Source organism: Zootoca vivipara, chromosome Z2 (assembly GCF_965207765.1).
Source record: "Zootoca vivipara chromosome Z2, rZooViv2.hap1.1, whole genome shotgun sequence".
In the NCBI taxonomy this organism is placed as follows: domain Eukaryota; kingdom Metazoa; phylum Chordata; class Lepidosauria; order Squamata; family Lacertidae; genus Zootoca; species Zootoca vivipara.
In genome coordinates this window covers 46,042,457-46,070,262 of record NC_142585.1, presented here as the reverse complement: position 1 = coordinate 46,070,262, position 27,806 = coordinate 46,042,457, and the positions used below count along the sequence as shown (strand labels likewise).

Sequence of the window (27,806 nt, the reverse complement as noted above, 5' to 3'; positions counted from 1 at the left end):
AGATTGGAGCGACGCAAACTCTGCGCTCCTGGGAAAAACATGCGGCGGGGGAGGCATATGGGGGGGGGGATATTCAGCGGCCTTGATCCCCCCAATCCCTCTTTCCCTAGCAAAGCTTTTCCCCCTCTTCCGCTAGCCCCAGCACCGCTAAGACTCCGTTGCTGTCCTGTTTCCACTCCAGATTGGAGCGACCCAAGCTCTGCGCTCCTGGGGAAAACATGGGATGGGGGTTATTCAGAGGCTGTCTCCTCTTGGGGGGCAAGAGCCTCCCTCCTAGATGGGTGGGTGCGTTCACGCGCGTGTGACGTCGACGGGGCCTCCCCAGCACAGCTAAGGCACCGATGCTGTCCTGGTTTCACTCCGGATTGGAGCGACCCAAACTCTGCGCTCCTGGGGGAAACATCGGACGGGGGGCATATGGGGGGGTTATTCAGAGGCCTTCTCCTCTTGGGGGCAAGTGTCTCCCTCTTGGATGGGTGGGTGCGTGCACGCGCCCATGACGTCGCACCGGGCTTCCCCAGCGGCTGCGCGCTTCCCTCCTCAAGGTAAGGAGACGGAGGCGCAGCGGTGATTCAGCCGGGAGTCTTCCCGGATTAGAGAATTTGTTAAACCAGATTTGTAACGAATTGATGGGTCTACGGGCCGCAATAAAGATTGTCATTAATTTGTTAAACCATCAAAATTAAAATTAAAATATGTATATACATATGTATCTACAAATTGGAATGGAATGGAAATATATGATGATTTATAGGAATGGACAAAATCCTCAATTACAAATGTAATGTTATATGGAAATAATAACAATTAAAAATTTTTTTTACAAAAAGAATGTGATTAATAAGCTATTAGCATGTGAAATGCTATGTATGAATGTAGTGGTTATAATTTGGGTTAATCAAATATATTATTGTGTACATTGTCAAAGGAAATCTCTCTTTTTTAAAAATAATTTTCTATTAACTTTTTCCAAATAAACAAACAAAACTTTTATTTATACAATTCATCTTATATTCACCCATCTCCGTTCGTTTCGCTCTGCCGAGCTGTGATGTCCCTCCCTCCCGTCATTCGGCTTTATTTCTCACTCTTATCTCGCAGTTTTAAATCAGTTTGTAGGATTTATTTCCATCCTGCAAGTGTCTTTAAACTTCTACAGTTCTTCTCTATATAGTCAATGAATTTACTCCATTCCCTTTGGAACTTTGTCTCTCCCTGGTTAAGGATCCCGCAGGTCAACTTTGCTAACTCTGCATAGTCAAATCATTTTCGTCTGCCACTCCTCAATCGTCGTCGGTATCTCTTGTAGTTTCCATATTTGGGCTAGTAAAGTCCTAGCCGCGGTTGTTGTGTACATAAATAATCTCTGATCTCCTTTTGCTATCTCCTCTCCCATTAGTCCCAATAGAAAAGCTTCCGTTTTTTGGGGGAAAGGTATACCTAAACATCTTTTTCATTTCATTATATATCATTTCCCAAAATCTTTTTACTTTTTCGCATGTCCACCACATATGGTAAAATTCACCATCTTTATCTTGACATTTCCAGCATGATTTACTACTCATTCTATACATTTTAGCTAATTTTACTGGTACCTAAGGGAAGGGAATGCTGCGGATGTAGCCTATCTTGATTTCAGCAAGGCCGTTGACAAGGTGCCCCATGATATTCTTGTAAAGAAGCTGGTAAAATGCAGGCTAGACAATGCTACCATTCAGTGGATTTGGAACTGGCTGGCTGACCGAACCCAAAGGGTGCTCATCAATGGCTCCTCTTCATCCTGGAAAGTAGTGACTAGTGGGGTGCCACAGGGTTCTGTCTTGGGCCCAGTCTTCTTCAACATCTTTATAAACGACTTGGATGATGGGCTTGAGGGCATCCTGAGCAAGTTTGCAGATGACACCAAATTGGGAGGGGTGGCTAATACCCCAGAAGACAGGATCACACTTCCAAATGACCATAACAGATTGACAACTGGGCCAAAGCAAACAAGATGAATTTGAACAAGGAGAAATGTAAAGTACTCCACTTGGGCAAAAAAAAAAAAAAAAAAAATGAAAGGCACAAATAGAGGATGTGTGACACCTGGCTTGAGAGCAGTACATGTGAAAAGGATTGAGGAGTCTTGGTAGACCACAAACTTGACATGAGTCAACAGTATGATGCAGCACTCACTGCTCCTGCCTGTGAGTGCCTGGGGGACCACTCCCTTTTCTGCCAATTCCACCTGGCCTAGGGGGCAGGACCTGCACCCACCAACACAGCTATAACGCTTGCCTGCCTGCAGGGACACTGCTGTTGTTGCTGTATATACTTTCAGCGGCAAGAAATGTTTTTAAATGTCTTATATGTTTTAATGTGTTTAATTTGGGTTTGTTTAATTTTATTTTGTTTGTAATTTTTTGTTTTGTTTTGTATTGTTTTATTGTATTTTTTATATATAGGTTTTATTTTGTTTTAAGGGGAGGGGTCAGGGCTGCCTGGGAGTGGGTCCCAGCCAACAAAATGTCTGGGGCGGGTTCCGCAGGGGGGGATGCACTGGGACAGCGGATCTCGGTGATCACGGGTAGGAGGAGGAGTTATGCTAAGACCAGACCATGTCATTACCGAGGAGGCAAGCTTAGTCGTTGTCTGAGGACTATCCCTGCCTCCGGGTCTGGTCCTGACCAGATGGATACTGGAATCAGCAAAGGATACCCACATGACCTGAAGGTGCTGCTGTGCAATGCCAGGTCAATGATTCACAAGACCACTGCCATCCATGACTTGATCGTGGATGGAGGACTTGACCTGGCATGTGTAACAGAGACTTGGTTGGATGAAGCAGATGGGCCTGTCCTTGACGCTGCTTGTCCACCAGGTTTCTCTTACGCACAGCAACCCAGGCCATCTGGGCGGGGAGGGGGGGTTGCAGTGGTTTTTAGGAAGTCATTAGTTTGCACCAGGCGTCCTATTGGTAAGACCAGGTTTTCTGAGTGCATGTTCTGGAAGTTGGGCAATAGGGGCAGTACAGGATTCCTTTTGGTGTACCGACCTCCTCGCTGCACCAAGGATTCCCTGTCTGAGCTGCTTCAGGTCGTGTCGGATGTGCTCCTGGAGACACCTAGCTTGGTTGTCTTAGGGGATTTTAACATCCATGCCGACACGACCTTACAAGGAGCTGCTCGGGACTTCGTGGAAAGCATGGCCTCCATGGGGCTGTCCCTGAATAAGTCTGGCCCAACTCATAGCCGCGGACATGCCTTGGACCTGGTGTTTACCTCTATGGATGTTGGTGATCTGATACTAAGTAAAAGCGAAACTAACGAAGTGCCATGGTCAGATAGTGACCTGGTGTAACTGGACTTCTCCGCGACCCTTCCCCTCTGCAGGGAGGTGGGACCTATTCGGATGGTCCCGCCACTTAATGGATCCAAATGGTTTCCAGAGAGTGGTAGGGGATGCTTTATCCCATGTTGATGGCCTTTCAGCTGATTCCCTGGTGGCCCGCTGGAATGCGGAGTTAACCAGGGCTATTGACTGCCTGGCTCCGAAGTGCCCTCTCCAATTGCATGGAGCCCGGACAGCCCCGTGGTTTCCCCCGGAGCTGAGGGCAATGAAACAGTCGCTGGGATGGCTAGAGCGCCGGTGGCAGAAAACCCATTCTGAATCCGACCGAACACGGGCTAGAGCTCAACTTCGAGCCTACCAAGTGGCAATAGCGACGGCGAAGAGGACCTTCTTCACCGTTTCTATCGTTTCTGCAGAAAACAGCAGCAGGAGACTGTTCCAGGTGGTTCGCAATCTATCCGAACCACCTTCGTCGTCGGGGCCTGATAGGGACCCCAATATCTCCTGCAATGCTTTTGCAAAGTTTTTTGCAGATAAAGTCGCTCAGATTCGGAGGGAGGTAGACTCCACCGTGGGAGCAGGGCCGGGGCGGGAGAGTGCTGGAGCCCTGTCTAGTCATGTTTCATGGGATCAATTTCAATCTGTTACCTCCGAGGATGTGGACAGGCTGCTTGGACGAGTGAAACCAACCACCTGTCTCTTTGAACCTTGCCCATCCTGGCTAATAAAAGCTAGCCGGGGCTTCCGGGTTGAACGCGAGCGCCGGCGGCAGCGGGAGAGATTGTCTCCCGTCCTTTGAAGGGTCCTGGGGGGGTCTGCAGAGCGCGCAGCCCCCCGAAACTTCAGGTAGAGCGACCTGAAGCCTTGGAGACCTGGCTGCTGTCCATTTTTGACCTCCTTTCCCCCCCCGAAGAGCCCTAATAAGGGCGCGAGAGCGGGGAAGGTGGAAGGCAGGGACACAGCAGGCATAGAGCTTCCCTTCATCGGAGCAGCTCCGACGTCCGACGGTGAAACAGCGTTCAACTTTCTTCAAAAATAAACATTGGAGCATCTGAATTTGGCCACAGTGAGTAAAATCCGAAGTCTGCCATTATTTTCCAGCAATTTGGCCACCGGGAGAACTCTCAAAACGGAGGTCGGGTTCCCCCCCCCCTGCGGTAGCGCTGAAAGCAAAGACAAGCCTCCGCAGCGAACTGTTCAAAGAGAGACTTTGTAACCTTTATTTCTTTGACTCTTTGCTTTATTAGAAAAGAGAGCAGGGTCTCTAAAATAACCCTGCAGTTTTAAATCTTAAAATATCAACGGATCGCTTCAGAACCCTGGAAGCGGGACTCCGCTCGCTCTAGCCAGGTATTCCTTTGTGACGTCAGAGAACAATCAGCTTATGAACTTCTGTTCACCCTTTGACAGGCTTTGATCTGACTGCAGCCTTCCTGTCAAAGGAATAAAGGCCAGCTCAAGGCAAAATCTGCAACTTTCTAACCTGAAAAAGCCAGGAATCTAATGCTATAATATTACCCTTGTAAAAACTGTTTCAATTTTCATACTTAAACTGCCTATTTGTGACTGTGTTTCTTAGCTGACTGAAGCTGGGAACATTCTGATAACAAATGACCTTGAGAGCCTGGCTCAGCAACTGAAAGGCTGAATGTTTTGACTTTTCCCTTTTTGATAAAGGGACATCTGGACTATAGAAAAAAACTGAAAGGCAGCCTTTGGACTTACTTTCTTCTTTACTGAACAATAAATATGGCTGGGCCGGAGCCCTCTGGTGGAAAGTTAAGGAAAAAATGATCTTTCTCCAGTGGCTTCGAGGAAGAGGTGTTAAAAGCTTTAGCAACACTTCCAGTCCTGAGGGACGGACTGGAGCGCAATATCCAGGAACAACAGAAAACTACGAAGGAAGTGAGGCAATTGAGAGAAGAACTAGGAGCCATATCTAAAGATATTTCACAAATTAAATCACAAGTTGTGGCTGTTGATCAAAGAGTGGTAGAGTTGGAAGAGAGAAGGGTCCCTGACCTGGAGAGACAGGCCTATCAGGCGCAGGTGGCGCTTGCCTTTCTACAAATGAAGCAGAGAGAGACGAATCTCAGGATCAGAGGATTTCCCCTTATAGAAGAAGGAGATTTGAAGGTGAAGTTAATTGAAGAATTTGCAAAAACGTGGAATCTTACAAAGGAAGAATTGGAACAACAAATTATCAAAGCATTCAGATTTGGTGCAAGATCAAAGAAAGATAAAAAAATTGTTAGTGATTGCATGATAACATTCCAGACTAAAGAACAAAGAGATAGAATATTAAATCTACATTACGAGAAAACTTTGAAAGTGCAAGAAATCCAGATTATTCTCTTCAAGGATCTGCCAAAATTCTTTCTGGACCTGAGATTCCAGTACTCGGACCTGGCAAGCATCCTAAAAAGGAACGGGATCAACTTTAAGTGGGAATTTCCGGAAGGTCTGAATTTTCAACTCCGACAGAAGAAATATAAAATTAAATCAGTGGACCAAAAGAAAGAATTTCTACAGAAACACGAGAGAGAGCTCCTAAGACTGGGACTTACTTCCTCGACCCCAGGAATAGACGTCCCGATTGAGTTAGATTCAGACTCATACTTGGAGGGCGCAGCAGCACCACTTTAAGATGTCGTTGAAGATCCTTTCGTGGAATTCAAATGGATTGAACTCAAAACAGAAAAGGAATCAGGTGTATCATGTCCTGGCAAAACAAAGATTAGATATTATATGTCTACAGGAGACACATGTCACAAAGGCACATCGAAGAATTCTACAAAATAAAAAATTGGGACTGGAATTTATCTCATCGGATGAAGTTAAAAAATGAGGAGTAGTATTATATGTAAAAGAGAAGTTGACTCCTAAATTAATATTCAAAGATGAGAAGGGAAGATATGTTGCAGTTGAAGTTACATCGCAAGGCGAAAAAAAATTGATTTTGGGAATTTATGCACCAAATGATGGAAAATCAGATTTCTTCAAAAGATTACACGAGAAACTCTTGGATTACTTGGATTATAAACTATGCTTATTGGGAGATTTAAATGGAGTGGTGTCAACACTAATGGACAGATCTCAAAGACAAAAGGAATCCAAAGATGGAAGACTTCCTAAGTCCTTTTTTGAACTGATAGAGAACTTTGATCTAATTGATACATGGAGATTGAAAAATCCATTGGAAAAAGATCAAACTTATTTCTCAAATGCCAAGTAATCGTGGAGTCGTCTTGATTACATATGGATTTCAAGAGAATTGGGACCGAGGATAAACAAGGCGGAAATCTGCCCAAGAACTTGCTCCAATCACAATGCAGTACTTTTGGATCTAAAAATATCTCTTCAGGGTACTTACAGATGGAGAATGAATGATGCCTTATTGAGGAATGAAAAAATCCTGGAAAAAAATCAAAAAACAATAAAGGACTATTTTGAGATCAATTTAAGAACAGCTGTCAGTAAGAAAGTTATTTGGGATGCCAGCAAAGCTGTGATGAGGGGATTTCTGATTCAACAAAATGCAATCAAGAAAAAAGAATACAATGCAAAGAAAGAAAAGATTTGGAATCAAATGAAAGAAAAGGAAAAGAAATTAAGATCCAACTCTAAGAATATACAGATACAGAAAGAGATCAAAGCATTGCAAGGACAATTTTCGCAGCTAATGAATCAGGAAATAGAATCTAAATTTAAATGGATGAAACAGAGATCCTTTGAATCAGCGAATAAATGTGGAAAATTACTGGCATGGCAATTGAAAAAAAGGCAGAAGCAAAACACCATTACACATCTAGTTCAAGATGAAAAACATCTGGAGCACCCGATGGAGATCAGAAAATGCTTTCAAAAATATTTTAAACAATTGTACAAACAAGAAAAACAAGATAAAGATGAACTGGAGCAATTCTTGGATAAACACGGTTTGCATAAAATCCCAGAAGATAAGAAAACCCTACTTTCACAACAGATAACAACACAGGAGGTGGAACAAGCTATTCAACAAATGCAACTGGGCAAGACCCCAGGACCGGATGGCCTTTCAGCTACGTACTACAAAACAATGAAGGACTGGATAGTCCAACCTTTGAAAGACTTATGCAATGAAATTATGAACGGAGGAGAGACCCCCGAGTCTTGGAAAGAAGCCTATATCACACTGATACCTAAACCGGACATGGATAGAACGCAAGTAAAGAATTATCGCCCAATCTCCTTGTTGAATGTGGATTACAAAATATTTGCCAGTATTCTGGCCTCCAGACTGAAAAAGGCCCTATGAGACTTTATACATAAAGACCAAGCAGGCTTTTTGCCAGGAAGGCATATGAAGGACAATATTAGGAATGTTTGGACATTTTGGAGATGTTGGAACAGAAAATAAACAAAAAAGCCGTGCTAATGTTCATTGATGCAGAGAAGGCCTTTGACAACATTTCTTGGACATTTTTAAAAATGAATTTAGAAAGAATGGAGGTGGGCCAAAACTTTTTGAGTGGAGTAAAGGCGATCTATTCAGAACAAAGAGCAAAGATAATTGTTAATAATATGGTCTCAGAGGACATTAAAATTGAAAAAGGTACAAGACAAGGGTGTCCCCTCTCACCTTTGCTTTTTATTACGGTCCTGGAGGTTTTGCTCAATAGGATTAGAAAGGACGATGAAATAAAAGGAGTGACTGTAGGGAAGAAACAATATAAACTTAAAGCCTTTGCAGATGATCTTGTTCTGACATTAGAGGAACCAGAGTCCAGTGTGCAAAGGGCTCTGGATGTAATGCAAGATTTTGGAAAGGTAGCAGGTTTTAAATTGAATAAATGAAAACCAAAGTCTTAGATAAAAATTTAGATAGTAAGGAAAGAGAAAAGTTACAGGAAACGACTGGTTTATCTTTTGTTAAGAAAGTAAAGTACCTTGGTGTTAATATTACTGCAAAAAAATTGAATCTATTTAAAGACAATTATGTGAAAATTTGGAATGAAGTGAAAAAGGATTTAGTAACCTGGACCAATTTGAAACTTTCTCTGTTGGGCCGCATAGCTACTGTTAAAATGAATGTATTGCCAAAGATGTTGTTTTTATTTCAATCATTGCCAATAGTCGAGAAGTTGGATTGTTTTAAAGAATGGCAAAAGGTTTTGTCTAAATTTATATGGCAGGGGAAGAAGCCAAGAATCAAATATAAAATACTTACTGATGATAAACAAAGAGGTGGCTTTTCCCTGCCAGACTTAAAGATTTATAATGAAGCAGCGACCTTTTGCTGGTTGAAGGATTGGTTTTTGTTGGAAAACTCAGATATCCTAGATTTAGAAGGATATGACAATGTATATGGATGGCATGCATATGTTTGGTATGATAAAGTAAAGGCCCACAGAGGCTTTAAAACACATATAATAAGAAAAGCATTGTACAGTGTTTGGTCCAGGTACAAAGACTTGCTAGAAAGAAAAACACCTAAATGGATTTCACCATTAGAGGCCAAGGTTCGTAAAAGAGTAAACACGGAACCCAGTTGGCCGAAATATAGAGATTTGTTGACTCAAGAAGGAGACCAATTTAAGTTAAAGACTTATGAGGAGTTGAATTGCAAATTAGATGATTGGCTCCAATACCATCAGATAAATGAAGTTTTCAAAATGGACAAAACAATAGGTTTTCAATCAGAGAGGTCAAAGTTGGAAACAGAATTGTTAGAACCCAAGTCGAAAATACTTTCCAGAATGTACAAATTGTTGCTTGAGTGGCATACGAAAGATGAACAAACAAAGAATGCTATGATTCTGTGGGCAAAGGATGTAGGTCATAATATTATGATTGAGGAATGGGAGAAATTGTGGAATGTGAATATAAAGTTTACTGCGTGTAGTTTATTACAGGAAAATTTAATGAAGATGATGTACAGATGGTATCTTACACCAGTAAAATTGCCAAAGATACACCCCAGTCATGATAGTAAATGTTGGAGATGTAAGAAAGAAGAAGGATCCTTTTACCACATGTGGTGGACATGTCCACTAGTAAGTGACTTCTGGAATAAGATTTATAATGAACTAAAGAAAGTGTTGAAAAACACATTTGTTAAAAAAACCAGAAGCATTTCTAGTGGGCATTGTAGGGAAAGAGATTCCAAAGAAAAATGTATCTTTTTTAATGTATGCTACAACGGCAGCGAGACTGTTGATTGCTAAGAACTGGAAATTACAAACATTACCAACGATTAACGATTGGCAGATGAAGATGATGGATGATGCAAAGGGCTGGGCGATGGGCTCCGCGGGGTGGTAAATGCTTCCCTCTATGAGGGAGTATTCCCATTCCCAGACCCGCTGAAAGAGGCGGTCATTAAACCGCTTCTTAAAAACCCATCTTTAGATGCGGCTAATATGGCCAACTATCGCCCAGTCTCAAATCTTCCATTCTTGGGCAAAGTGATTGAGCGAGTGGTTGCTGAACAACTCCAGGCATGCCTGGCAGAAGTGGACCATTTGGATCCCTTCCAGTTGGGGTTCAGGCCTCATCATGGGACTGAAACTGCCCTGGTCCCACTGGTTGATGATCTCCGGCGGGCTAGGGACAAAGGTGAGCGCTGTTTCCTAGTTCTGCTGGATCTCTCAGCGGCTTTTGACACCATCGACCATAACATCCTTCTGGACCGTCTAGAGGGCTTGGGAGCTAGGGGCACTGTCATACAGTGGTTCCGCTCCTTCCTCCTGGACCGTGTTCAGAAAGTGGTGGGGGGGATGAGTGTTCAGGACCCTGGGCTCTCACTTGTGGGGTGCCTCAGGGTTCTGTCCTCTCCCCTATGCTTTTTAACATCTACATGCAGCCGCTGGGAGAGATCATCAGGGGGTTTGAGCTGGGTGTTCATCAGTATGCAGATGATACCCAGCTCTACCTCTCTTTCAAATCAGAACCAGTGAAGGCAGTGAAGGTCCTGTGTGAGTGCCTGGAGGCGGTTGGAAGATGGATGGTGGCTAACAGACTGAGGTTGAATCCTGACAAGACAGAAGTACTGTTCATGGGGGACAGGAGGCGGGCAGGTGTGGAGGATTCCCTGGTTCTGAATGGGGTAACTGTGCCCCTGAAGGACCAGGTGTGCAGCCTGGGAGTCATTTTGGACTCATGGAGGTGCTGTCCATGGAGGTGCAGGTCAATTCTGTGTCCAGGGCAGCTGTCTATCAGCTCCATCTGGTACGCAGGCTGAGACCCTACCTGCCTGCAGACTGTCTAGCAAGAGTGGTGCATGCTCTAGTTATCTCCCACTTGGACTACTGCAATGCGCTCTACGTGGGGCTACCTTTGAAGGTGACTCGGAAACTACAACTAATCCAGAATGCGGCAGCTAGACTGGTGACTGGCAGCGGCCGCCAAGACCACATAACACTGGTCTTGAAAGATCTACATTGGCTCCCAGTACGTTTCCGAGCACAATTCAAAGTGTTGGTGCTGACCTTTAAAGCCCTAAATGGCCTTGGTCCAGTATACCCGAAGGAGCGTCTCCACCTCCATCATTCTGCCCAGACACTGAGGTCCAGCACCGAGGGCCTTCTGGCGGTTCCCTTGTTGCGAGAAGCCAAGTTGCAGGGAACTAGGCAGAGGGCCTTCTCGGTGGTGGCGCCTGCCCTGTGGAACGCCCTCGCAACAGATGTCAAAGAGGAAAACAACTACCAGACTTTTAGAAGACATCTGAAGGCAGCCCTGTTCAGGGAGGCTTTTAATGTTTAATAGATTACTGTGTTTTATTTTTCTGTTGGAAGCCATCCAGAGTGTCTGGGAAAACCCAGCCAGATGGGCAGGGTATGAATAAATTATTATTATTATTATTATTATTATTATTATTATTATTAGCAATTCTGGACTGCATCAATAGGAATATAGCGTCTAGATCAAGGGAAGTAATAGTACTACTGTATTCTGCTCTGGTCAGACCTCACCTGGAGTACTGTGTCCAGTTCTGGGCACCACAGTTCAAGAAGGATACTGACAAGCTGGAGCGTATCCAGAAGAGGGCAACCAAAACGGTCCATTTATAATTGACCCGCCTAATGACCAATCATTACAATTACAACAAATAAAGGCTTGGCATATCTTGCTTTGTATGTCATACAACTATCCCATAGAATGGTTTCACCTTTTAAGTTGCGTTACTGAAATAAACACATTTTTCGACAATATTCTAATTTTCCGAGTTTCACCTGTACATTGATCAATGGTCTCATTAGACAGTAAAATCCGTGTTAAATTACTGTTTTAGTGGGGGGTGTTTCATCATCTAAAACAGATTAATCCACTTTTCATTACTTTCAATGGGAAAGTTCGTTTTCAACATCTTATTCAACATCTTTATCAATGACTTGGATGACGGGCTTGAGGGCATCCTGAGCAAGTTTGCAGATGACACCAAATTGGGGGGGGGGTGGCTAATACCCCAGAGGATAGGATCACACTTCAAAATGACCTTAACAGACAACTGGGCCAAAGCTAACAAGATGAATTTTAACAAGGAGAAATGTAAAGTACTCCACTTGGGCAAAAAAAAGTGAAAGGCACGAATACAGGATGTGTGACACCTGGCTTGAGAACAGTACATGTGAAAAGGATCTAGGAGTCTTGGTAGACCACAAACTTGACATGAGTCAACAGTGTGATGCAGCAGCTCAAAAAGCCAATGCAATTCTGGGCTGCATCAAGAGGAGTATAGCATCTAAATCAAGGCTAGTAATAGGACCACTGTATTCTGCTCTGGTCAGACCTCACCTGCACTACTGTGTCCAGTTCTGGGCACCACAGTTCAAGAAGGATACTGACCAGCTAGAACGTGTCCAGAGGAGGGCAACCAAAATGGTCAAAGGCCTGGAAACGATGCCTTATGCGGAACATCTTAGGGAGCTGGGAATGTTTAGCCTGGAGAAGAGAAGGTTAAGGGGTGATATGATAGCCATGTTCAAATATATCAAAGGATGTCATATAGAGGAGGGAGAAAGGTTGTTTTCTGCTGCTCCAGAGAAGCAGACACGGAGCAATGGATTCAAACTACAAGAAAGAAGATTCCACCTAAACATTAGAAAGAACTTCCTGAGAGTAAGAGCTGTTCGGCAGTGGGATTTGCTGCCAAGAAGTGTGGTGGAGTCTCCTTCTTTGGAGGTCTTTAAGCAGAGGCTTGACAGGCATATGTCAAGAATGCTTTGTGGTGTTTCCTGCTCAGCAGGGGGTTGGACTGGATGGCCCTTGTGGTCTCTTCCAACTCTAGGATTCTATGATTCTATGATTCAGGTTAAGTACGCTTCAGGTTAAGTACGGACTTCCAGAAGCAAATACACTCATACTTCGGATTAAGTACGCTTCAGGTTGAGTACTCCCTGGACCCGTCTGGAATGGATTAATCCACTTTCCATTCCTTTCAATGGGAAAGTTCGCTTCAGGTTAAGTACGGACTTCCAGAACCAATTAAGTGCTTATCCCGAGGTACCACAATACTTGTCGAATTCTCCCTTTCTTAAAAGGGAAATTCCCTTATGCTGAATAGGCTTGCTCGCGAGAAAAGGGAAAAATTGACAGTGATGGCTCTCCCGATTGAAGTGCAGAGTGTTCAAGGACCAGGACATTTGCAGGGAAACCAAAATGTTTGTTTACAAAGCTACTGCCAACCTTACTATATGCTTGTGAAACATAGACCACTTCTAAACGCCATCTCCAACTCCTCGAAAGATTCCATCAACGGTGTCTCCTAAAAATGTGACACATCACTTCGGAAGACAGGCGAACTTATATCAGTGTAGTGGAAGAAGCAAAGATCACCAACGTTGAAGCAATGATTCTTCAACATCAACTTCGTTGTACTGGTCATCTGATGACCGTCTTCCAAAGCAACTACTCTATTCCGAACTTAAAAATGGAAAGCGCCATGCTGGTGGTCCATAAAAGAGGTTGAAACATCTCAAGGCAAATCTTTAAAAATGTAGTATAAACACTGACAACTGGGAAACACTGGCCTGTGAGAGCTCCAATTGGAGAACAACCTTGACCAAAGGTGTCATGGATGGGTGGGAAATGTTGATCTCTACTACCTAGGCAGTTACCTTTCCACAAGTGCCAACATTGATGCCGAAATCCAGCATCGCCTGAGCTCTGCAAGTGCGGCTTTCTCCTGATTGAAGCACAGAGTGTTTGAGGACTGGGACATTTGCAGGGAAACCAAAGTGCTTGTTTACAAAGCTATTGTACTGCCGACCTTACTATATGCTTCTGAAACATGGACTACTTATAAACGCCATCTCCAACTCCGCGAAAGATTCCATCAATGGTGTCTCTGAAAATGTTTACACATCACTTGGGAAGACAGGCGAACTAATATCAGTGTACTGGAAGAAGCAAAGATCAATGAAGCAATGATTCTTCAACATCAACTTGGTTGGACTGGTCATGTTGTGCGGATGGCCAATGATCGTCTTCCAAAGCAACTACTCTATTTCGAACTTAAAAATGGAAAGCGTCATGCTGGTGGGCAACAAAAGAGGTTGAAAGATCTCAACTGGGAAACACTGGCCTGTGAGAGTTCCAGTTGGAGCACAGCCTTGACCAAAGGTGTCGTGGGCTTTGAAGACACTCGAACTCAGGACGCAAGGGAGAAACATGCAAAGAGGAAGGCATGCTTGGCAAATCCACGCCGTGATCAACTCCCGCCTGGAAACCAATGTCCCCACTGTGGAAGGACGTGCGGATCCAGAATTGGCCTCCACAGTCGCTTACGGACTCATTGCTAAAACCGTGTGGATGGAAGACAATCTTAGTCGGCTACGAGTGATTGCCAAAGAAGAGAAAAAGAAGACTTATAGTTGGACGTCTACCAGTTGGAGGACAGCCTTGACCAAAGGTGTCCTGAGCTTTGAAGAAACTCAATCTCAGGACGCGCGGGAGAAAGGTGCTAAAAGGAAGGCACGCTTGGCAAATCCACACCGTGATCAACTCCCACCCGGAATCCAATGTCCCCACTTTGAAAGGACGTGCGGATCCAGAATTGGCATCCACAGTCACTTATGGACCCATTGTTAAAACTGTGTTGATGGAAGATAATCTTACTCGGCTACGAGTGATCGCCAAAGAAGAAGACTGGGGTTTCAATCTTCCAAGCGGCCAAGGCACAGATAGTACAGGATAGAGAGCTCCACTGGCAGTGCCAACCGAACTCACCCCATGACATAGGCAAGGGATCCTTTCGGGAGTGGATGAGTTGCAGCTGTTGCAAATGGCCTTGGCATGGCCCGCTATCAATCACTTCCTTGATAAATCCTTCTTGCTCTGCGTTGTCCGCTGAGCTGGAGAAGATAAGGGGCCAGGAGTGGAAACAGCCAGAATCTGGGCCTTAGGTTTTAATCCGGACATGCCTGCTTGCAAAGGATCAACTGGGGTTCCAGTCACCCTCACAATGTGGGCACCTCTGAGTCAGGAGTCCCAGTCGCTACTGGTAAAGGTAAAGGGACCCCTGACCCTAACGTCCAGTCCAGTTGCGGATGACTCTGGGGTTGTGGCGCTCATCTTGCGTTATTGGCCGGCGTACAGTTTTCGGGCCATGTGGCCAGCATGACGAAGCCGCTTCTGGCGAACCAGAGCAGCGCACGGAAACGCCGTTTACCTTCTAGGAGTCTTGGTAGACCACAAACTTGACCTGAGTCAACAGTGTAATTCAACATCTTTATCAATGAATTGGATGATGGGCTTGAGGGCATCCTGAGCAAGTTTGCAGATGACACCAAAAGGGTAGGGGTGGCTAATACCCCAGAGGACAGGATCACACTTCCAAATGACCTTCACAGATTAGACAACTGGGCCAAAGCAAACAAGATGAATTTGAACAAGGAGAAATGTAAAGTACTCCACTTGGGCAAAAAAAAGTGAAAGAATGGGAGACACCTGGCTTGAGAGCAGGACATGTGAAAAGGATCGAGGAATCTTGGTAAACCACCAACTTGACATGAGTCAACAGTGTGATGCAGTAGTTCAAAAAGGCAATGCAATTCTGGGCTGCATCAATAGGAGTATAGCATCCTGATCAAGGGAAGTAATAGTACCACTGTATTCTGCTCTGGTCAGACCTCACCTGGAGTACTGTGTCCAGTTCTGGGCACCACAGTTCAAGAAAAAGACTGACAAGCTGGAACGTGTCCAGAGGAGGGCAACCCAAAGGGTGCTCATCAATGGCTCCTCTTCATCCTGGAGAGAAGTGACTATGATATTCTTGATTTCAGCAAGGCCTTTGACAAGGTGGCCCATGATATTCTTGTAAAGAAGCTGGTAAAATGCAGGCTAGACAATGCTACCATTCAGTGGATTTGTAACTGGCTGACTGACCGAACCCAAAGGGTGCTCATCCATGGCTCCTCCTCATCCTGGAGAGTAGTGACTAGTGGTGTGCCACAGGGTTCTGTCTTGGGCCCAGTCTTCTTCAACATCTTTATCAATGACTTGGATGATGGGAAAATAAAAAAATTCCTTCAGTAGCACCTTAAAGACCAACTAAGTTTATATTTTGGTATGAGCTTTCGTGTGCATGCACACTTCTTCAGATACACTTCTGCATGCACACGAAAGCTCATACCAAAATATAAACTTAGTTGGTCTTTAAGGTGCTACTGAAGGAATTTTTTTATTTTGCTTCGACTCAGACCAACACGGCTACCTACCTGTAACTAGAACATGTGAAAAGGATCTGGGAGTCTTGGTAAACCACCAACTTGACATGAGTCAACAGTGTGATGCAGTAGTTCAAAAAGGCAATGCAATTCTGGGCTGCATCAATAGGAGTATGGCATCTAGATCAAGGGAAGTAATAGTACCACTGTTTTCTGCTCTGGTCAGACCTCACTTGGAGTGCTGTGTCCAGTTCTGGGCACAACAGTTGAAGAAGGAGACTGACAAGCTGGAACGTGTCCAGAGGAGGGCAACCACAATGGTCAAAGGCTTGGAAACAATGCCTTATGAAGAACGGCTTAGGGAGCTGGGTATGTTTAGCCTGGAGAAGAGAAGGTTAAGGGGTGATATGATAGCCATGTTCAAATACATCAAAGGATGTCATATAGCGGAGGGAGAAAGGTGGTTTTCTGCTGCTCCAGAGAAGAGGACTCGGAGCAATGGATTCAAGCTACAAGAAAGAAGTTTCCACCTCAACATTAGGAAGAACTTCCTGACAGTAAGAGTTGTTTGGCTGTGGAATTTGCTGCCAAGGAGTGTGGTTGGAGTCTCCTTCTTTGGAGGTCTTTAAGCAGAGGCTTGATATGCATATTTCAAGAATGCTTTGATGGTGTTTCCTGCTCAGCAGGGGGTTGGACTGGATGGCCCTTGTGGTCTCTTCCAACTCTAGGATTCTATGAAGCCGCAGGAGGGGAGAGGGCTTCTGGGTTCAAGTTGTGTTTGAGGGCTTCCCATTGAGGCAAGTGGCTGGCCACTGGGCTAAACAGGCTCCTTTGGCCTGATCCTGCAGATAATAATAATAATAATAATAATAATAATAATAATAATAATAATAATTTATTTTTATTTTTATTTTTATTTTTATTTTTATTTTATTTTTTTATTTTTTTATTTTTTATTTTTTATTTTTTATTTTTTATTTTTTATTTTTTATTTTTTATTTTTTATTTTATTTGTACCCTGCCCATCTGGCTGGGTTTCCCCAGCCACTCTGGGCGGCTTCCAACAGAAGAATAAAATAAAGCCTCCCTAAACAGGGCTACCTTCAGATGTCTTCTAAAAATCTGGTAGCTGTTTTTCTCTTTGACCTCCAATGGAAGGGCGTTCCACAGGGCGGGCGCCAACACCGGGAAGGCTCTCTGCCTGGTTCCCTGTAACTTGGCTTCTCGCAACGAGGGACCCGCCAGAAGTCCCACGGGAGAGGGACCCCGGTGTCCGGGCTGAAGGCTGTGGGTGGGGACGCTCCTTCAGGTATACCGGACCAAGGCCGTTTAGGGCTTTCAACACTTTGAATTGTGCTCGGAAACGTACTAGGTTCTCATGGCCCCAGCCTCCCTCTCAGCAGAGCGCCTGGCATGGGAGGGGGAGACCTTTCTAAGCCCCAGCAGGGCTGAACAATAAATCAGTCTGAGTTCCTCTCCCTCCCTCATTTTTTTTAATGAGCTTCTTCTCTGGCCCTGCAAGCCCCCACAAACATCTTTTAGCAACTTCCTTCCCCCTCCTGCTTTAGCTATGGCAAAGGTCCCAGTTTATCTTCCTCACTGCCACATTCTGTTGCTGGTTTAGGAGCTCTGCATTTCATATCACCAATTTCTTTTCTTTTTTTAACATGGTCATGTGGCAACGAATCTGTTGTCCATCTTGGCCACCGTTCGGCGGCAGGAAGTGAATTGGATGAAAGTCCAGTAGTGGCGTGGGATCTGTGGGTTAAACCCCAGATCTAGGGCTTGCCAATCAAAAGGTCGGCGGTTCGAATCCCCGCCATGGGGCGAGCTCCCATTGCTCGATCCCTGCTCCTGCCAACCTCGCAGTTCATAGAATAGAATCATAGAATCATAGAATTGGAAGAGACCACAAGGGCCATCCAGTCCAACCCCCTGCCAAGCAAGAAACACCACCAAAGCATTCCTGACAGATGGCTGTCAAGCCTCCGCTTAAAGACCTCCAAAGAAGGAGACTCTACCACACTCCTTGGCAGCAAATTCCACTGCCAAACAGCTCTTACTGTCAGGAAGTTCTTCCTAATGTTGAGGTGGAATCTTCTTTCTTGTAGTTTGAATCCATTGCTCCATGTCCGCTTCTCTGGAGCAGCAGAAAACAACCTTTACCCTCCTCTTTATCAGCGTTTCTCAACCACTGTTCCGCGGCACACTTGTGTGCCGCGAGATGCTGGCTGGTGTGCCGCGACGTGCGGCGACGAGAAGGGCGATTTTGCAGCTGCAAACTCCACCTCCCTGGGCGTCCTATTTCTTCGCCCCTTCTAGTTTCCACAGACCAATCAGCTTTCATTATTTCCGTTTTCCCCATGCCTCACGTGACAGGATCATCCCAGAATCCTTTAGCCAAGATGGCAGCCCCCAGCAGCTAATATTGCCGCACGTGTGTCTCTTTTTTGGAAAATCAAGCGGACTTCAAGTAGCTACTTTTAAAATATTCAATCTCCATCATTCAAAAGGTAGTTTGTTGCTAATTCACGGAGGCATGAAGACCAAATCGTCCACTCACAAGTCCCAGAACACGCACAGGGTAAGATACGGGACGGCGGGGTCGGGTGGGGTGGATCAGAAACCCGGATCTTTAAGAACTCGGCAGCGCTGACCCGCCGGAAAGCAATATTTGGCAAGTGTTTCTTACAGTCATAATTATAATATAGGGCGACACAGAGTTAATTTTTTAAACTTTTATAATGGTGGTGTGCCTCGTGATTTTTTTCACGGAACAAGTGTGCCGTGGCCCAAAAAAGGTTGAGAAACACTGCTCTATATGACATCCTTTGATATATGAACATGGCTATCATATCACCCCTTAACCTTCTCTTCTCTAGGCTAAACATACCCAGCTCCCTAAGCCGTTCCTCATAAGGAATTGTTTTGAAACCACATCACAGAAAAGGCACAAAGAATTTCTATCACCATTTTGCTTGTCACTGCTGGTCCACATCTTTATCAATGACTTGGATGATGGGCTTGAGGGCATCCTGAGCAAGTTTGCAGAGGACACCAAATTGGGAGGGGTGGCTAATACACCAGAGGACAGGATCACACTTCAAAATGACCTTCACAGATTAGACAACTGGGCCAAAGCAAACAAGATGGATTTGAACAGGGAGAAATGGAAAGTGCTCCTCTTGGGCAAAAAAACTTGAAAGGATGGGAGACACCTGGCTTGAGAGCAGTACATGTGAAATGGATCTAGGAGTCTTGGTAGACCACAAACTACATGAGTCAACAGTGTGATACAGCAGCTCAAAAAGCCAATGCAATTCTGGGCTGCATCAATAGGAGTATAGCATCTAGATCAAGGGAAGTAATAGTACCACGATATTCTGCTCTGGTCAGACCTCACCTGGAGTACTATTTTAACTATTATTAGTGGTGGTGGTTCTTAGCAGCACAGCCTTTGCGATGGCGGGGTGGTATTGCTGCAGGCAGTAATGGACCGGGACATCCACAGGGACCTTCCCTCTACCCCAACACCAGCAGCGCAGGAAATGAATTTGTCGCTAAGCAACCAGTATGTATCATCCACGTTCCTGGGTTCAAGGTTCAAACAGTAGCACCATCTGGGAAGCAGTTGGGGGTGGAGACACTCCTTCAGGCTGTTTAGGGCTTCATCCGTCTCCTGAGAAATCTCTATGTGGGACAAGAAGCTACAGTTCGAACTGGATATGGAAGAACTGATTGGTTCAAAATTAGGAAAGGAGTACGACAGGGTTGTATACGGTCTCCCTGCTTATTTAACTTATATGCAGAATTCATCATCAGAAAGGCTGGACTGGATGAATCCCAAGCCGGAATTAAGATTGCCAGAAGAAATAGCAACAACCTCAGATATGCGGATGACACAACCTTGATGGCGGAAAGTGAGGAGGAATTGAAGAACCATAGAATCATAGAGTTGGAAGAGACCGCAAGGGCCATCCAGTCCAACCCCCTGCCAAGCAGGAAACACCATCAAAGCATTCTTGACATATGCCTGTCAAGCCTCTGCTTAAAGACCTCCAAAGAAGGATACTCCACCACAATCCTTGGCAGCAAATTCCACTGCCGAACAGCTCTTACTGTCAGGAAGTTCTTCCTAATGTTGAGGTGGAATCTTCTTTCTTGTAGTTTGAATCCATTGCTCCATGTCCGCTTCCCTGTTGCAGAAGAAAACAACCTTTCTCCCTCCTCTATATGACATCCTTTGATATATTTGAACATGGCTGTCATATCACCCCTTAACCTCCTCTTCTCCAGGCTAAACATTCCCAGCTCCCTAAGTTGTTCCGCATAAGGCATCGTTTCCAGGCCTTTGACCATTTTGGTTGCCCTCCTCTGGACACGTTCCAGCTGGTCAGTATCCTTCTTGAACTGTGGTGCCCAGAACTGGACACAGTAGTGCAGGTGAGGTCTGACCAGAGCAGAATACAGTGGTCCTATTACTAGCCTTGATTTAGATGCTATACTCCTCTTGATGCAGCCCAGAATTGCATTGGCTTTTTGAGCTGCTGCATCACACTGCTGACTCATGTCAAGTTTGTGGTCTACCAAGACTCCTAGATCCTTTTCACATGTACTGCTCTCAAGCCAGGTGTCTCCCATCCTGTATTTGCGCCTTTCATTTTTTTTGCCCAAGTGGAGTACTTTACATTTCTCCTTGTTCAGATTCATCTTGTTTGCTTTGGCCCAGTTGTCTAATCTGTGAAGGTCATTTTGAAGTGTGATCCTATCCTCTGGGGTATTAGCCACCCCCCCTCCCAATTTGGTGTCAACTGCAAACTTGCTCAGGATGCCCTCAAGCCCATCGTCCAAGTCATTGATAAAGATGCTGAAGAAGACTGGACCCAAGACCGAACCCTGAGGCACCCCACTAGTCATTTCTCTCCAGGATGAAGAGGAACCATGGATGAGCACCCTTTGGGTTCGGTCAGTAAGCCAGTTACAAATCCACTGAATGGGAGCATTGCCTACCCCGCATTTTACCAGCTTCTTTACAAGAATATCATGGGCCACCTTGTCAAAGGCCTTGCTGAAATCAAGAATATCATAGTCACTTCTCTCCAGGATGAATAGGCGCCATGGATGAGCACCCTTAGGGTTCGGTCAGCCAGCCAGTTACAAATCCACTGAATGGTAGCATTGTCTAGCCCGCATTTTACCTGCTTCTTTACAATAGCAATGACAAACTTAGCATTAGCTTTCATGTGCATGCGCACTTTTTCAGATACCCTTATTCCCAGTAGGCACGAACCCAAGAGCAGAGGGGACTTTTCCCTGATATCTTCATCACCAGCCAAGTCCTTGGGAAGAGGAGAATCCCAAGGATGTTGATTCCCACCTCCCTGCAAAGCCCCCATCTTGCCCAAAATAGCCGGCCGCTTAGCGGCCTGCCCAAGGAAATAGCCACTTTGCTCAAGAGCAGTTCTGCTTCTGCGCACCACAGTCATCCCTGCCCACACCCACCCAAGGCCTTGAACCTCCTCGATATTTATTTCCCATGACATTGGCACCAGCTCTGAACATCTGGCATTCAGCTGATAATCGCCGGCAGTTGCAAGCAGCCGGAAGCAACACCACTTTCCCCCCCTTTTTTTTCCTGCGCCAAGCGAAAAGTGAAAAGCCTCCAGCTTTCTGGCTGGCGTGCAAAAACATCCCAGCTCTGCTCGGGGGGGGGACCTGGCTGCCGCAGCGCTTTACACGCCCTCAGAGGCACCCTGCGTCCCCAGCCAGCATGGAGATGCAAAGCAAAGTAGTAAGACACACACACACACACACATAAACGCCAGGCCAGGGTGTTGATTATCTTCATAAAATCATCCTGATCAAGTTTGCAGATGACACCAAATGGGGAGGGGTGGCTAATACCCAGGAGGACAGGATCACACTTCCAAATGACCTGAACAGATTAGACAACTGGACCAAAGTAAACAAGATGAATTTTAACAAGGAGAAATGTAAAATACTCCACTTGGGCCAAAAAATGAAAGGATGGGGGACACCTGGCTTGAGAGCAGGAGATGTGAAAAGGATCTGGGAGTCTTGGCAGACCACCAACTTGACATGAGTCAACAGTGTGATGCAGCAGCTCAAAAAGCCAATGCAATTCTGGGCTGCATCAAGAGGAGTATAGGGAAGTATAGGAGTATAGGGAATTGATCTAAGGGAAGTAATAGGACACTGTATTCTGCCCTGGTCAGACCTCACCTGCCCTGGTCAGACCTCACCTGCCCTGGTCAGACCTCACCTGGTGTCCAGTTCTGGGCACCACAGTTCAAAAAGGATACTGACCAGCTGCAATGTGTCCAGAGGAGGGCAACCAAAATGGCCAAAGGCCTGGAAACGATGCCTTATGAGGAACGGCTTAGGGAGCTGGGTATGTTTAGCCTGGAGAAGAGGAGGTTAAGGGGTGATATGATAGCCATGTTCAAATATATTAAAGGATGCCATATAGAGGAGGGAGAAAGGTTGTTTTCTGCTGCTCCAGAGAAGTGGACACGGAGCAATTGATTCAAACTGCAAGAAAGATGATTCTACCTCAACATTAGGAAGAACTTCCTGACAGTAAGAGCTGTTCGGCAGTGGGATTTGCTGCCAAGAATTGTGGTGGAGCCTCCCTCTTTGGAGGTTTTTAAGTGGAGGCTTGACAGGCATATGTCAAGAATGTTTTGATGGTGTTTCCTGCTTTGCAGGGGGTTGGACTGGATGGCCCTTGTGGTCTCTTCCAACTCTAGGATTCTACTAGCTGACCCGGCCACGCGTTGCTGTCAGCCATGTGTCAGGAATGCCTTGATGGTGTTTCCTGCTTGGCAGGGGGTTGGACTGGATGGCCCTTGTGGTCTCTTCCAACTCTATGATTCTATGATTCTTCTAGCTGACCCGGCCACATGTTGCTGTCAGCCATCTGTCAAGAATGATTTGATGGTGTTTCCTACTTGGCATCGGGTTGGACTGGATGGCCCTTGTGGTCTCTTCCAACTCTATGATTCTATGACTCTATGAATCATAGAATCGTAGAGTTGGAAGAGACCACAAGGGCCATCCAGTCCAACCCCCTTCCGAGCATGCACCATGATTCTAGAGCATGCACCACTCTGGCGAGACAGTCCGCTGGCAGGTAGGGTCTCAGCCTGCGTACCAGATGGAGCTGAATCACGGCTGAGGGATTCTGACAGATACAGAATCCCTCCACCAAGCTCAAATGCAGTTCAGCAGCCACCACAAAGCTCTAGTGAGCATTGAGGGGAAAGTGCCAGGGTTGACCCCTATCATTGATATTCTGCAAAGTCCCAGGAGGGAGATAAATATGGCCACCTCTCCGTCCTCTCTTGGTTATCTGCAGCCTTGCCGAGTCTCTGCCACGTTCCTGGAACGCGCTTGCTGCAGGTGCGGCCTAGATGAGCGGTTGCAAAACCCTTGGGTCCCTGACTGCAAGACCTCCCGGCGATAAGGCGGGAGCTGCGCGAAGCAGAATTGGGCCAGGAGGTCCCTCCACCACCTGGGCCCTGGGTGCAGTTCACGCTGGTGGTCTTCCTCTCAAGGGCTGCATAGCTCAGCTTGACCGGGGCTCAACCTCTCTTGGTACAAAGCTGCCTGCAGCCAGATCCACAGCCTCTTGTGTCCCGAGCTTTTTATGTAGCGGTATTGTGACTTGTGAACTTATTTCTAACTAGCTGGCCCGGCCACGCGTTGCTGCGGCTCATCCCTGTGAGTCTCCCCCACTCTGTCCCAAACCATGACCTATTCTGTCCCCTCCTCCCCCCCCGATTCATCCCTGTGAGTGTCCCCACCCTGTCCCGACCCATGAGCCATCGCTCCCCTTCCTCTCCCAACCCGGCACATTCCTGTTACTGGTCCCAGTCCCCTCCCTGCAGCCCCCCTCCTCCCCCACCCCTCAGCTCATCCCTGTTACTGGTCCCAGTCCCCTCCCTGCAGCCCCCCTCCTCCACCCCTCAGTTCATCCCTGTTACTGGTCCCAGTCCCCTCCCTGCAGCTCCCTCCCCCCACCCCTCAACCCATCCCTGCGACTCGCCCCCCAGGAGAAGGGGACGACAGAGGACGAGATGGTTGGACAGTGTTCTCGAAGCCACCAACATGCTCCAAGACTCTGGCCACCTCATGAGAAGAGAAGACTCCCTGGAAAAGACCCTGATGTTGGGAAAGATGGAGGGCACAAGGAGAAGGGGGCGACAGAGGACGAGATGGTTGGGCAGTGTTCTCAAAGCTACCAACATGCTCCGGGACTTTGGCCACCTCAGGAGAAGCGAAGACTCCCTGGAAAAGACCCGGATGTTGGGAAAGATGGAGGGCACAAGGAGAAGGGGACGACAGAGGATGAGATGGTTGGACAGTGTTCTCAAAGCTACCAACGTGAGTCTGACCAAACTGCGGGAGGCAGTGGAAGACAGGAGTGCCTGGCGTGCTCTGGTCCATGGGGTCACAAAGAGTCAGACACGACTAAACGACTCAACAACAGCAACACCCTGTCCTGCCTTCAGAGGCTTGTGACTCGAGGCATTTTATAATGGGGCCATAAGCCCCTTGGAAGGCAATGGGCCCTTCTTCATTGGAAGCTATTAAACTGTTAGGGTGGCCATCTGTCAGGGATCCTTTAGTTGTAAGGAGAACTTGCTGGATCAGGCCAAAGGAGGCCCATCTAGTCTAGCATCCTGTTCTCATAGGGGCCCTTTAAAGCTGCCGCAGGTTGATGGCCATTGCCGCCTCCTGTAAAAAGGTAAAGGGACCCCTGACCGTTAGGTCCGGTCGTGACAAACTCTGGGGTTGCGGCGCTCTTCTCACGTTGTTGGCCGAGGGAGCCGATGTACAGCTTCCAGGTCATGTGGCCAGCATGACAAAGCCGCTTCTGGCGAACCAGAGCAGCACACGGAAACGCCGTTTACCTACCCTATTGATCTACTTGCACTTTTGACGTGCTTTCGAACTGCTCGGTTGGCAGGAGCTGGGACCGAGCAATTGGAGCTCACCCCATGGCGGGGATTCGAACCGCCGAGTTTCTGATCGGCAAGCCCTAGGCCCTGGGGTTGAACCCACAGCGCCACCTGTAGCTCAGGTGCTTTGGGTTAAAACTCCCAAGAGCCCCAGTTGGTGGGAGTTCTAGCCCAAAAGAACTAATAAAGCAGCATACAGGAAAGAAACCATTCTCAAGGGGGAAAAACAAACCCCAGATGTCCTCAAAGTCGCTGCAGATGGTAAAAATATGCTTATCGCAAGCGAAACCACAACATTCCTCTACATCTCTACATTTCAACACATGGGTTGTGTTTAAGGTCCCTTTGGCAATGCAGAAGGCACCTGCAATGCAGAGAAGGTTAAGGGGTGATATGATAGCCATGTTCAAATATATTAAAGGCTGCCATATAAAGGAGGGAGAAAGATTGTTTTCTGCTGCTCCAGAGAAGTGGACACGGAGCAATGGATTCAAGCTACAAGAAAGAAGGTTCCACCTCAACATTAGGAAGAACTTCCTGACAGTAAGAGCTGTTTGGCAGTGGAATTTGCTGCCAAGGCGTGTGGTGGAGTCTCCTTCTTTGGAGGTCTTTAAGCGGAGGCTTGATGGCCATCAGTCAGGAATGCTTTGGTGGTGTTTCCTGCTTGGCAGGAGCGTCTCCACCCCCATTGTTCAGCCCAGACACTGAGATCCAGCGCAGAGGGCCTTCTGGCGGTTCCCTTGCTGCGAGAAGCAAAGCTACAGGGAATCAGGCAGAGGGCCTTCTCGGTGGTGGCGCCCGCCCTGTGGAACGCTCTTCCATCGGAGGTCAAGGAGATAAACAACTACCTGACATTTAGAAAACACCTAATGGCAGCCCTGTTTAGGGAAGTTTTTAATCTGTGATATTTTAACGTATTTTGGTATTTGTTGGAAGCCGCCCAGAATGGCGGGGAAAACCCAGCCAGATGGGCGAGGTATAAACAAACAAACAAACAAACAAACAAACAAACAAACAAACAAAAATAACAATGATTCTACTAGCTGACCCGGCCACGCGTTGCTGTCAGGCATATGTCAAGAATGCTATTCTAGATTCTATGACTCCTTGCCTACCGGGGGGGGGGGGCAGGGAGAGAGAGAGAGCGGCCTCCATTTCACCCACATGGACATACAGGCAAAACTCAGAAAATTAGAATATTGTCGAAAAGTCTTTAACTAATCCGAGAGTCTTTTGGGGGATCTGTGCTCGCTTCATGAGCTGCCCCTCCCTGATCTTTGGAGCCACTTGAGAAGGTACCAAATTGTCCAAATTGCCCTGTTTCCCTGGCTTCCTTGCTTTGTCTGGCCGGTGACAGCAGCCGGAGGGCAATGGCATGAGGATGGTTTACTGCTGAAGGCCGCACGGTCCGTGATTCGGCCTGGGAGGATGGCAGCCAACAAATCACACTGTCACCAGCCGTCACCTCATTAACCTGATCTTTGGTAGATCACCAAATGTCAACATTGCCTGGGACATCCATTATCGGGCCCAAGGACTCGTTTTGTCAAGCGTTTCTGTCACTGGCTCGTGTGCTGACCTTCACAGAGGGAAAGGCAGCTGGGGGAGGATGGAGGGGGCTGTTTAGTCGTTTAGTCGTGTCCGACTCTTCGTGACCCCATGGACCAGAGCACGCCAGGCCCTCCTGTCTTCCACTGCCTCCCGCAGTTTGCTCAGACTCATGTTGGTAGCTTTGAGAAGACTATCCAACCATCTCGTCCTCTGTCGTCCCCTTCTCCTTGCGCCCTCCATCTTTCCCAATATCAGGGAGTCTTCTCTTCTCATGAGGTGGCCAAAGTCTTGGATCATGTTGGTAGCTTCGAGAACACTGTCCAACCATCTCGCCCTCTGTCATCCCCTTCTCCTTGTGCATCAGGGTCTTTTCCAGGGAGTCTTCTCTTCTCATGTGGTTGCCAAAGTATTGGAGCATGTTGGTAGCTTCGAGAACACAGTCCCAACATCTCGCCCTCTGTCGTCCCTTTCTACGTGTGCCCTACATATTTCCCAACATCAGGGTCTTTTCCAGGGAGTCTTCTATTCTCATGAGGTGGCCAAAGTCTTGAAGCATGTTGGTGGCTTCGAGAACACTGTCCCACCATCTCATCCTCTGTTGTCCTTTTCTCCTTGTGCCCTCCATCATGGTCTTTTCTTCTCTTCTCATTAGGTGGCCAAAGTATTGGAGCCTGAGCTTCAGGATCTGTCCTTCCAGTGAGCCCTCAGGGCTCATTCCCTTAAGAATGGATCGCTTTGATCTTCTCGCAATCCATGGGACTCTCAAGAGTCTCCTCCAGCATCAGAATTCAAAAGCATCCATTCTTCGGTAGTCAGCCTTCTTGATGGTCCAGCTCTCACTTCCATACATCACTACTGGGAAAACCGTAGCTTGAACTAGATGGACCTTTGTCGGCAAGGTGATGTCTCTGCTTTTGAAGATGCTGTCTAGGTTTGTCATTGCTTTTCTCCCGAGAAGCAGGCATCTTTTAATTTCGTGACTGCTGTGATCATGGAACCCAAGAAGGTAGAATCTCTCACTGCCTCCATTTCTTCCCCCTTCAATTTGCCAGGAGGTGACAGGACCAGTGGCCATGATCTTCGTTTTTTTAGACGTTGAGCTTCAGACCATCTTTTGTGCTCTCCTCAAAGGCTATTCCATCCCTCCTCACTTTCCGCCATCAAGGTTGTGTCACCCGCATCTCTGAGGTTGTTGCCATTTCTTCCGGCAATCTGAATTCCAGCTTGGGATTCGTCCAATTAGATGAATTCTGCATAGAAGTTAAATAAGCAGGAATACAATATACAGCCTTGC

At 46.5% G+C, this 27,806-nt stretch overlaps 1 protein-coding gene across 1 annotated transcript; it reads left to right on the top strand.

Moving 5' to 3' along the window:
• Window positions 1-496: 496 nt before the first annotated feature.
• On the top strand, window positions 497-23,463 carry LOC148686665 (uncharacterized). The gene is made up of 4 exons (XM_088665431.1): window positions 497-567; window positions 5,136-5,466; window positions 8,202-8,672; window positions 23,356-23,463. Exons 1-4 carry the CDS (start codon window positions 497-499, stop codon window positions 23,461-23,463), a joined length of 981 nt encoding a protein of 326 aa, XP_088521557.1.
• The last annotated feature ends 4,343 nt before the right edge of the window (window positions 23,464-27,806 follow it).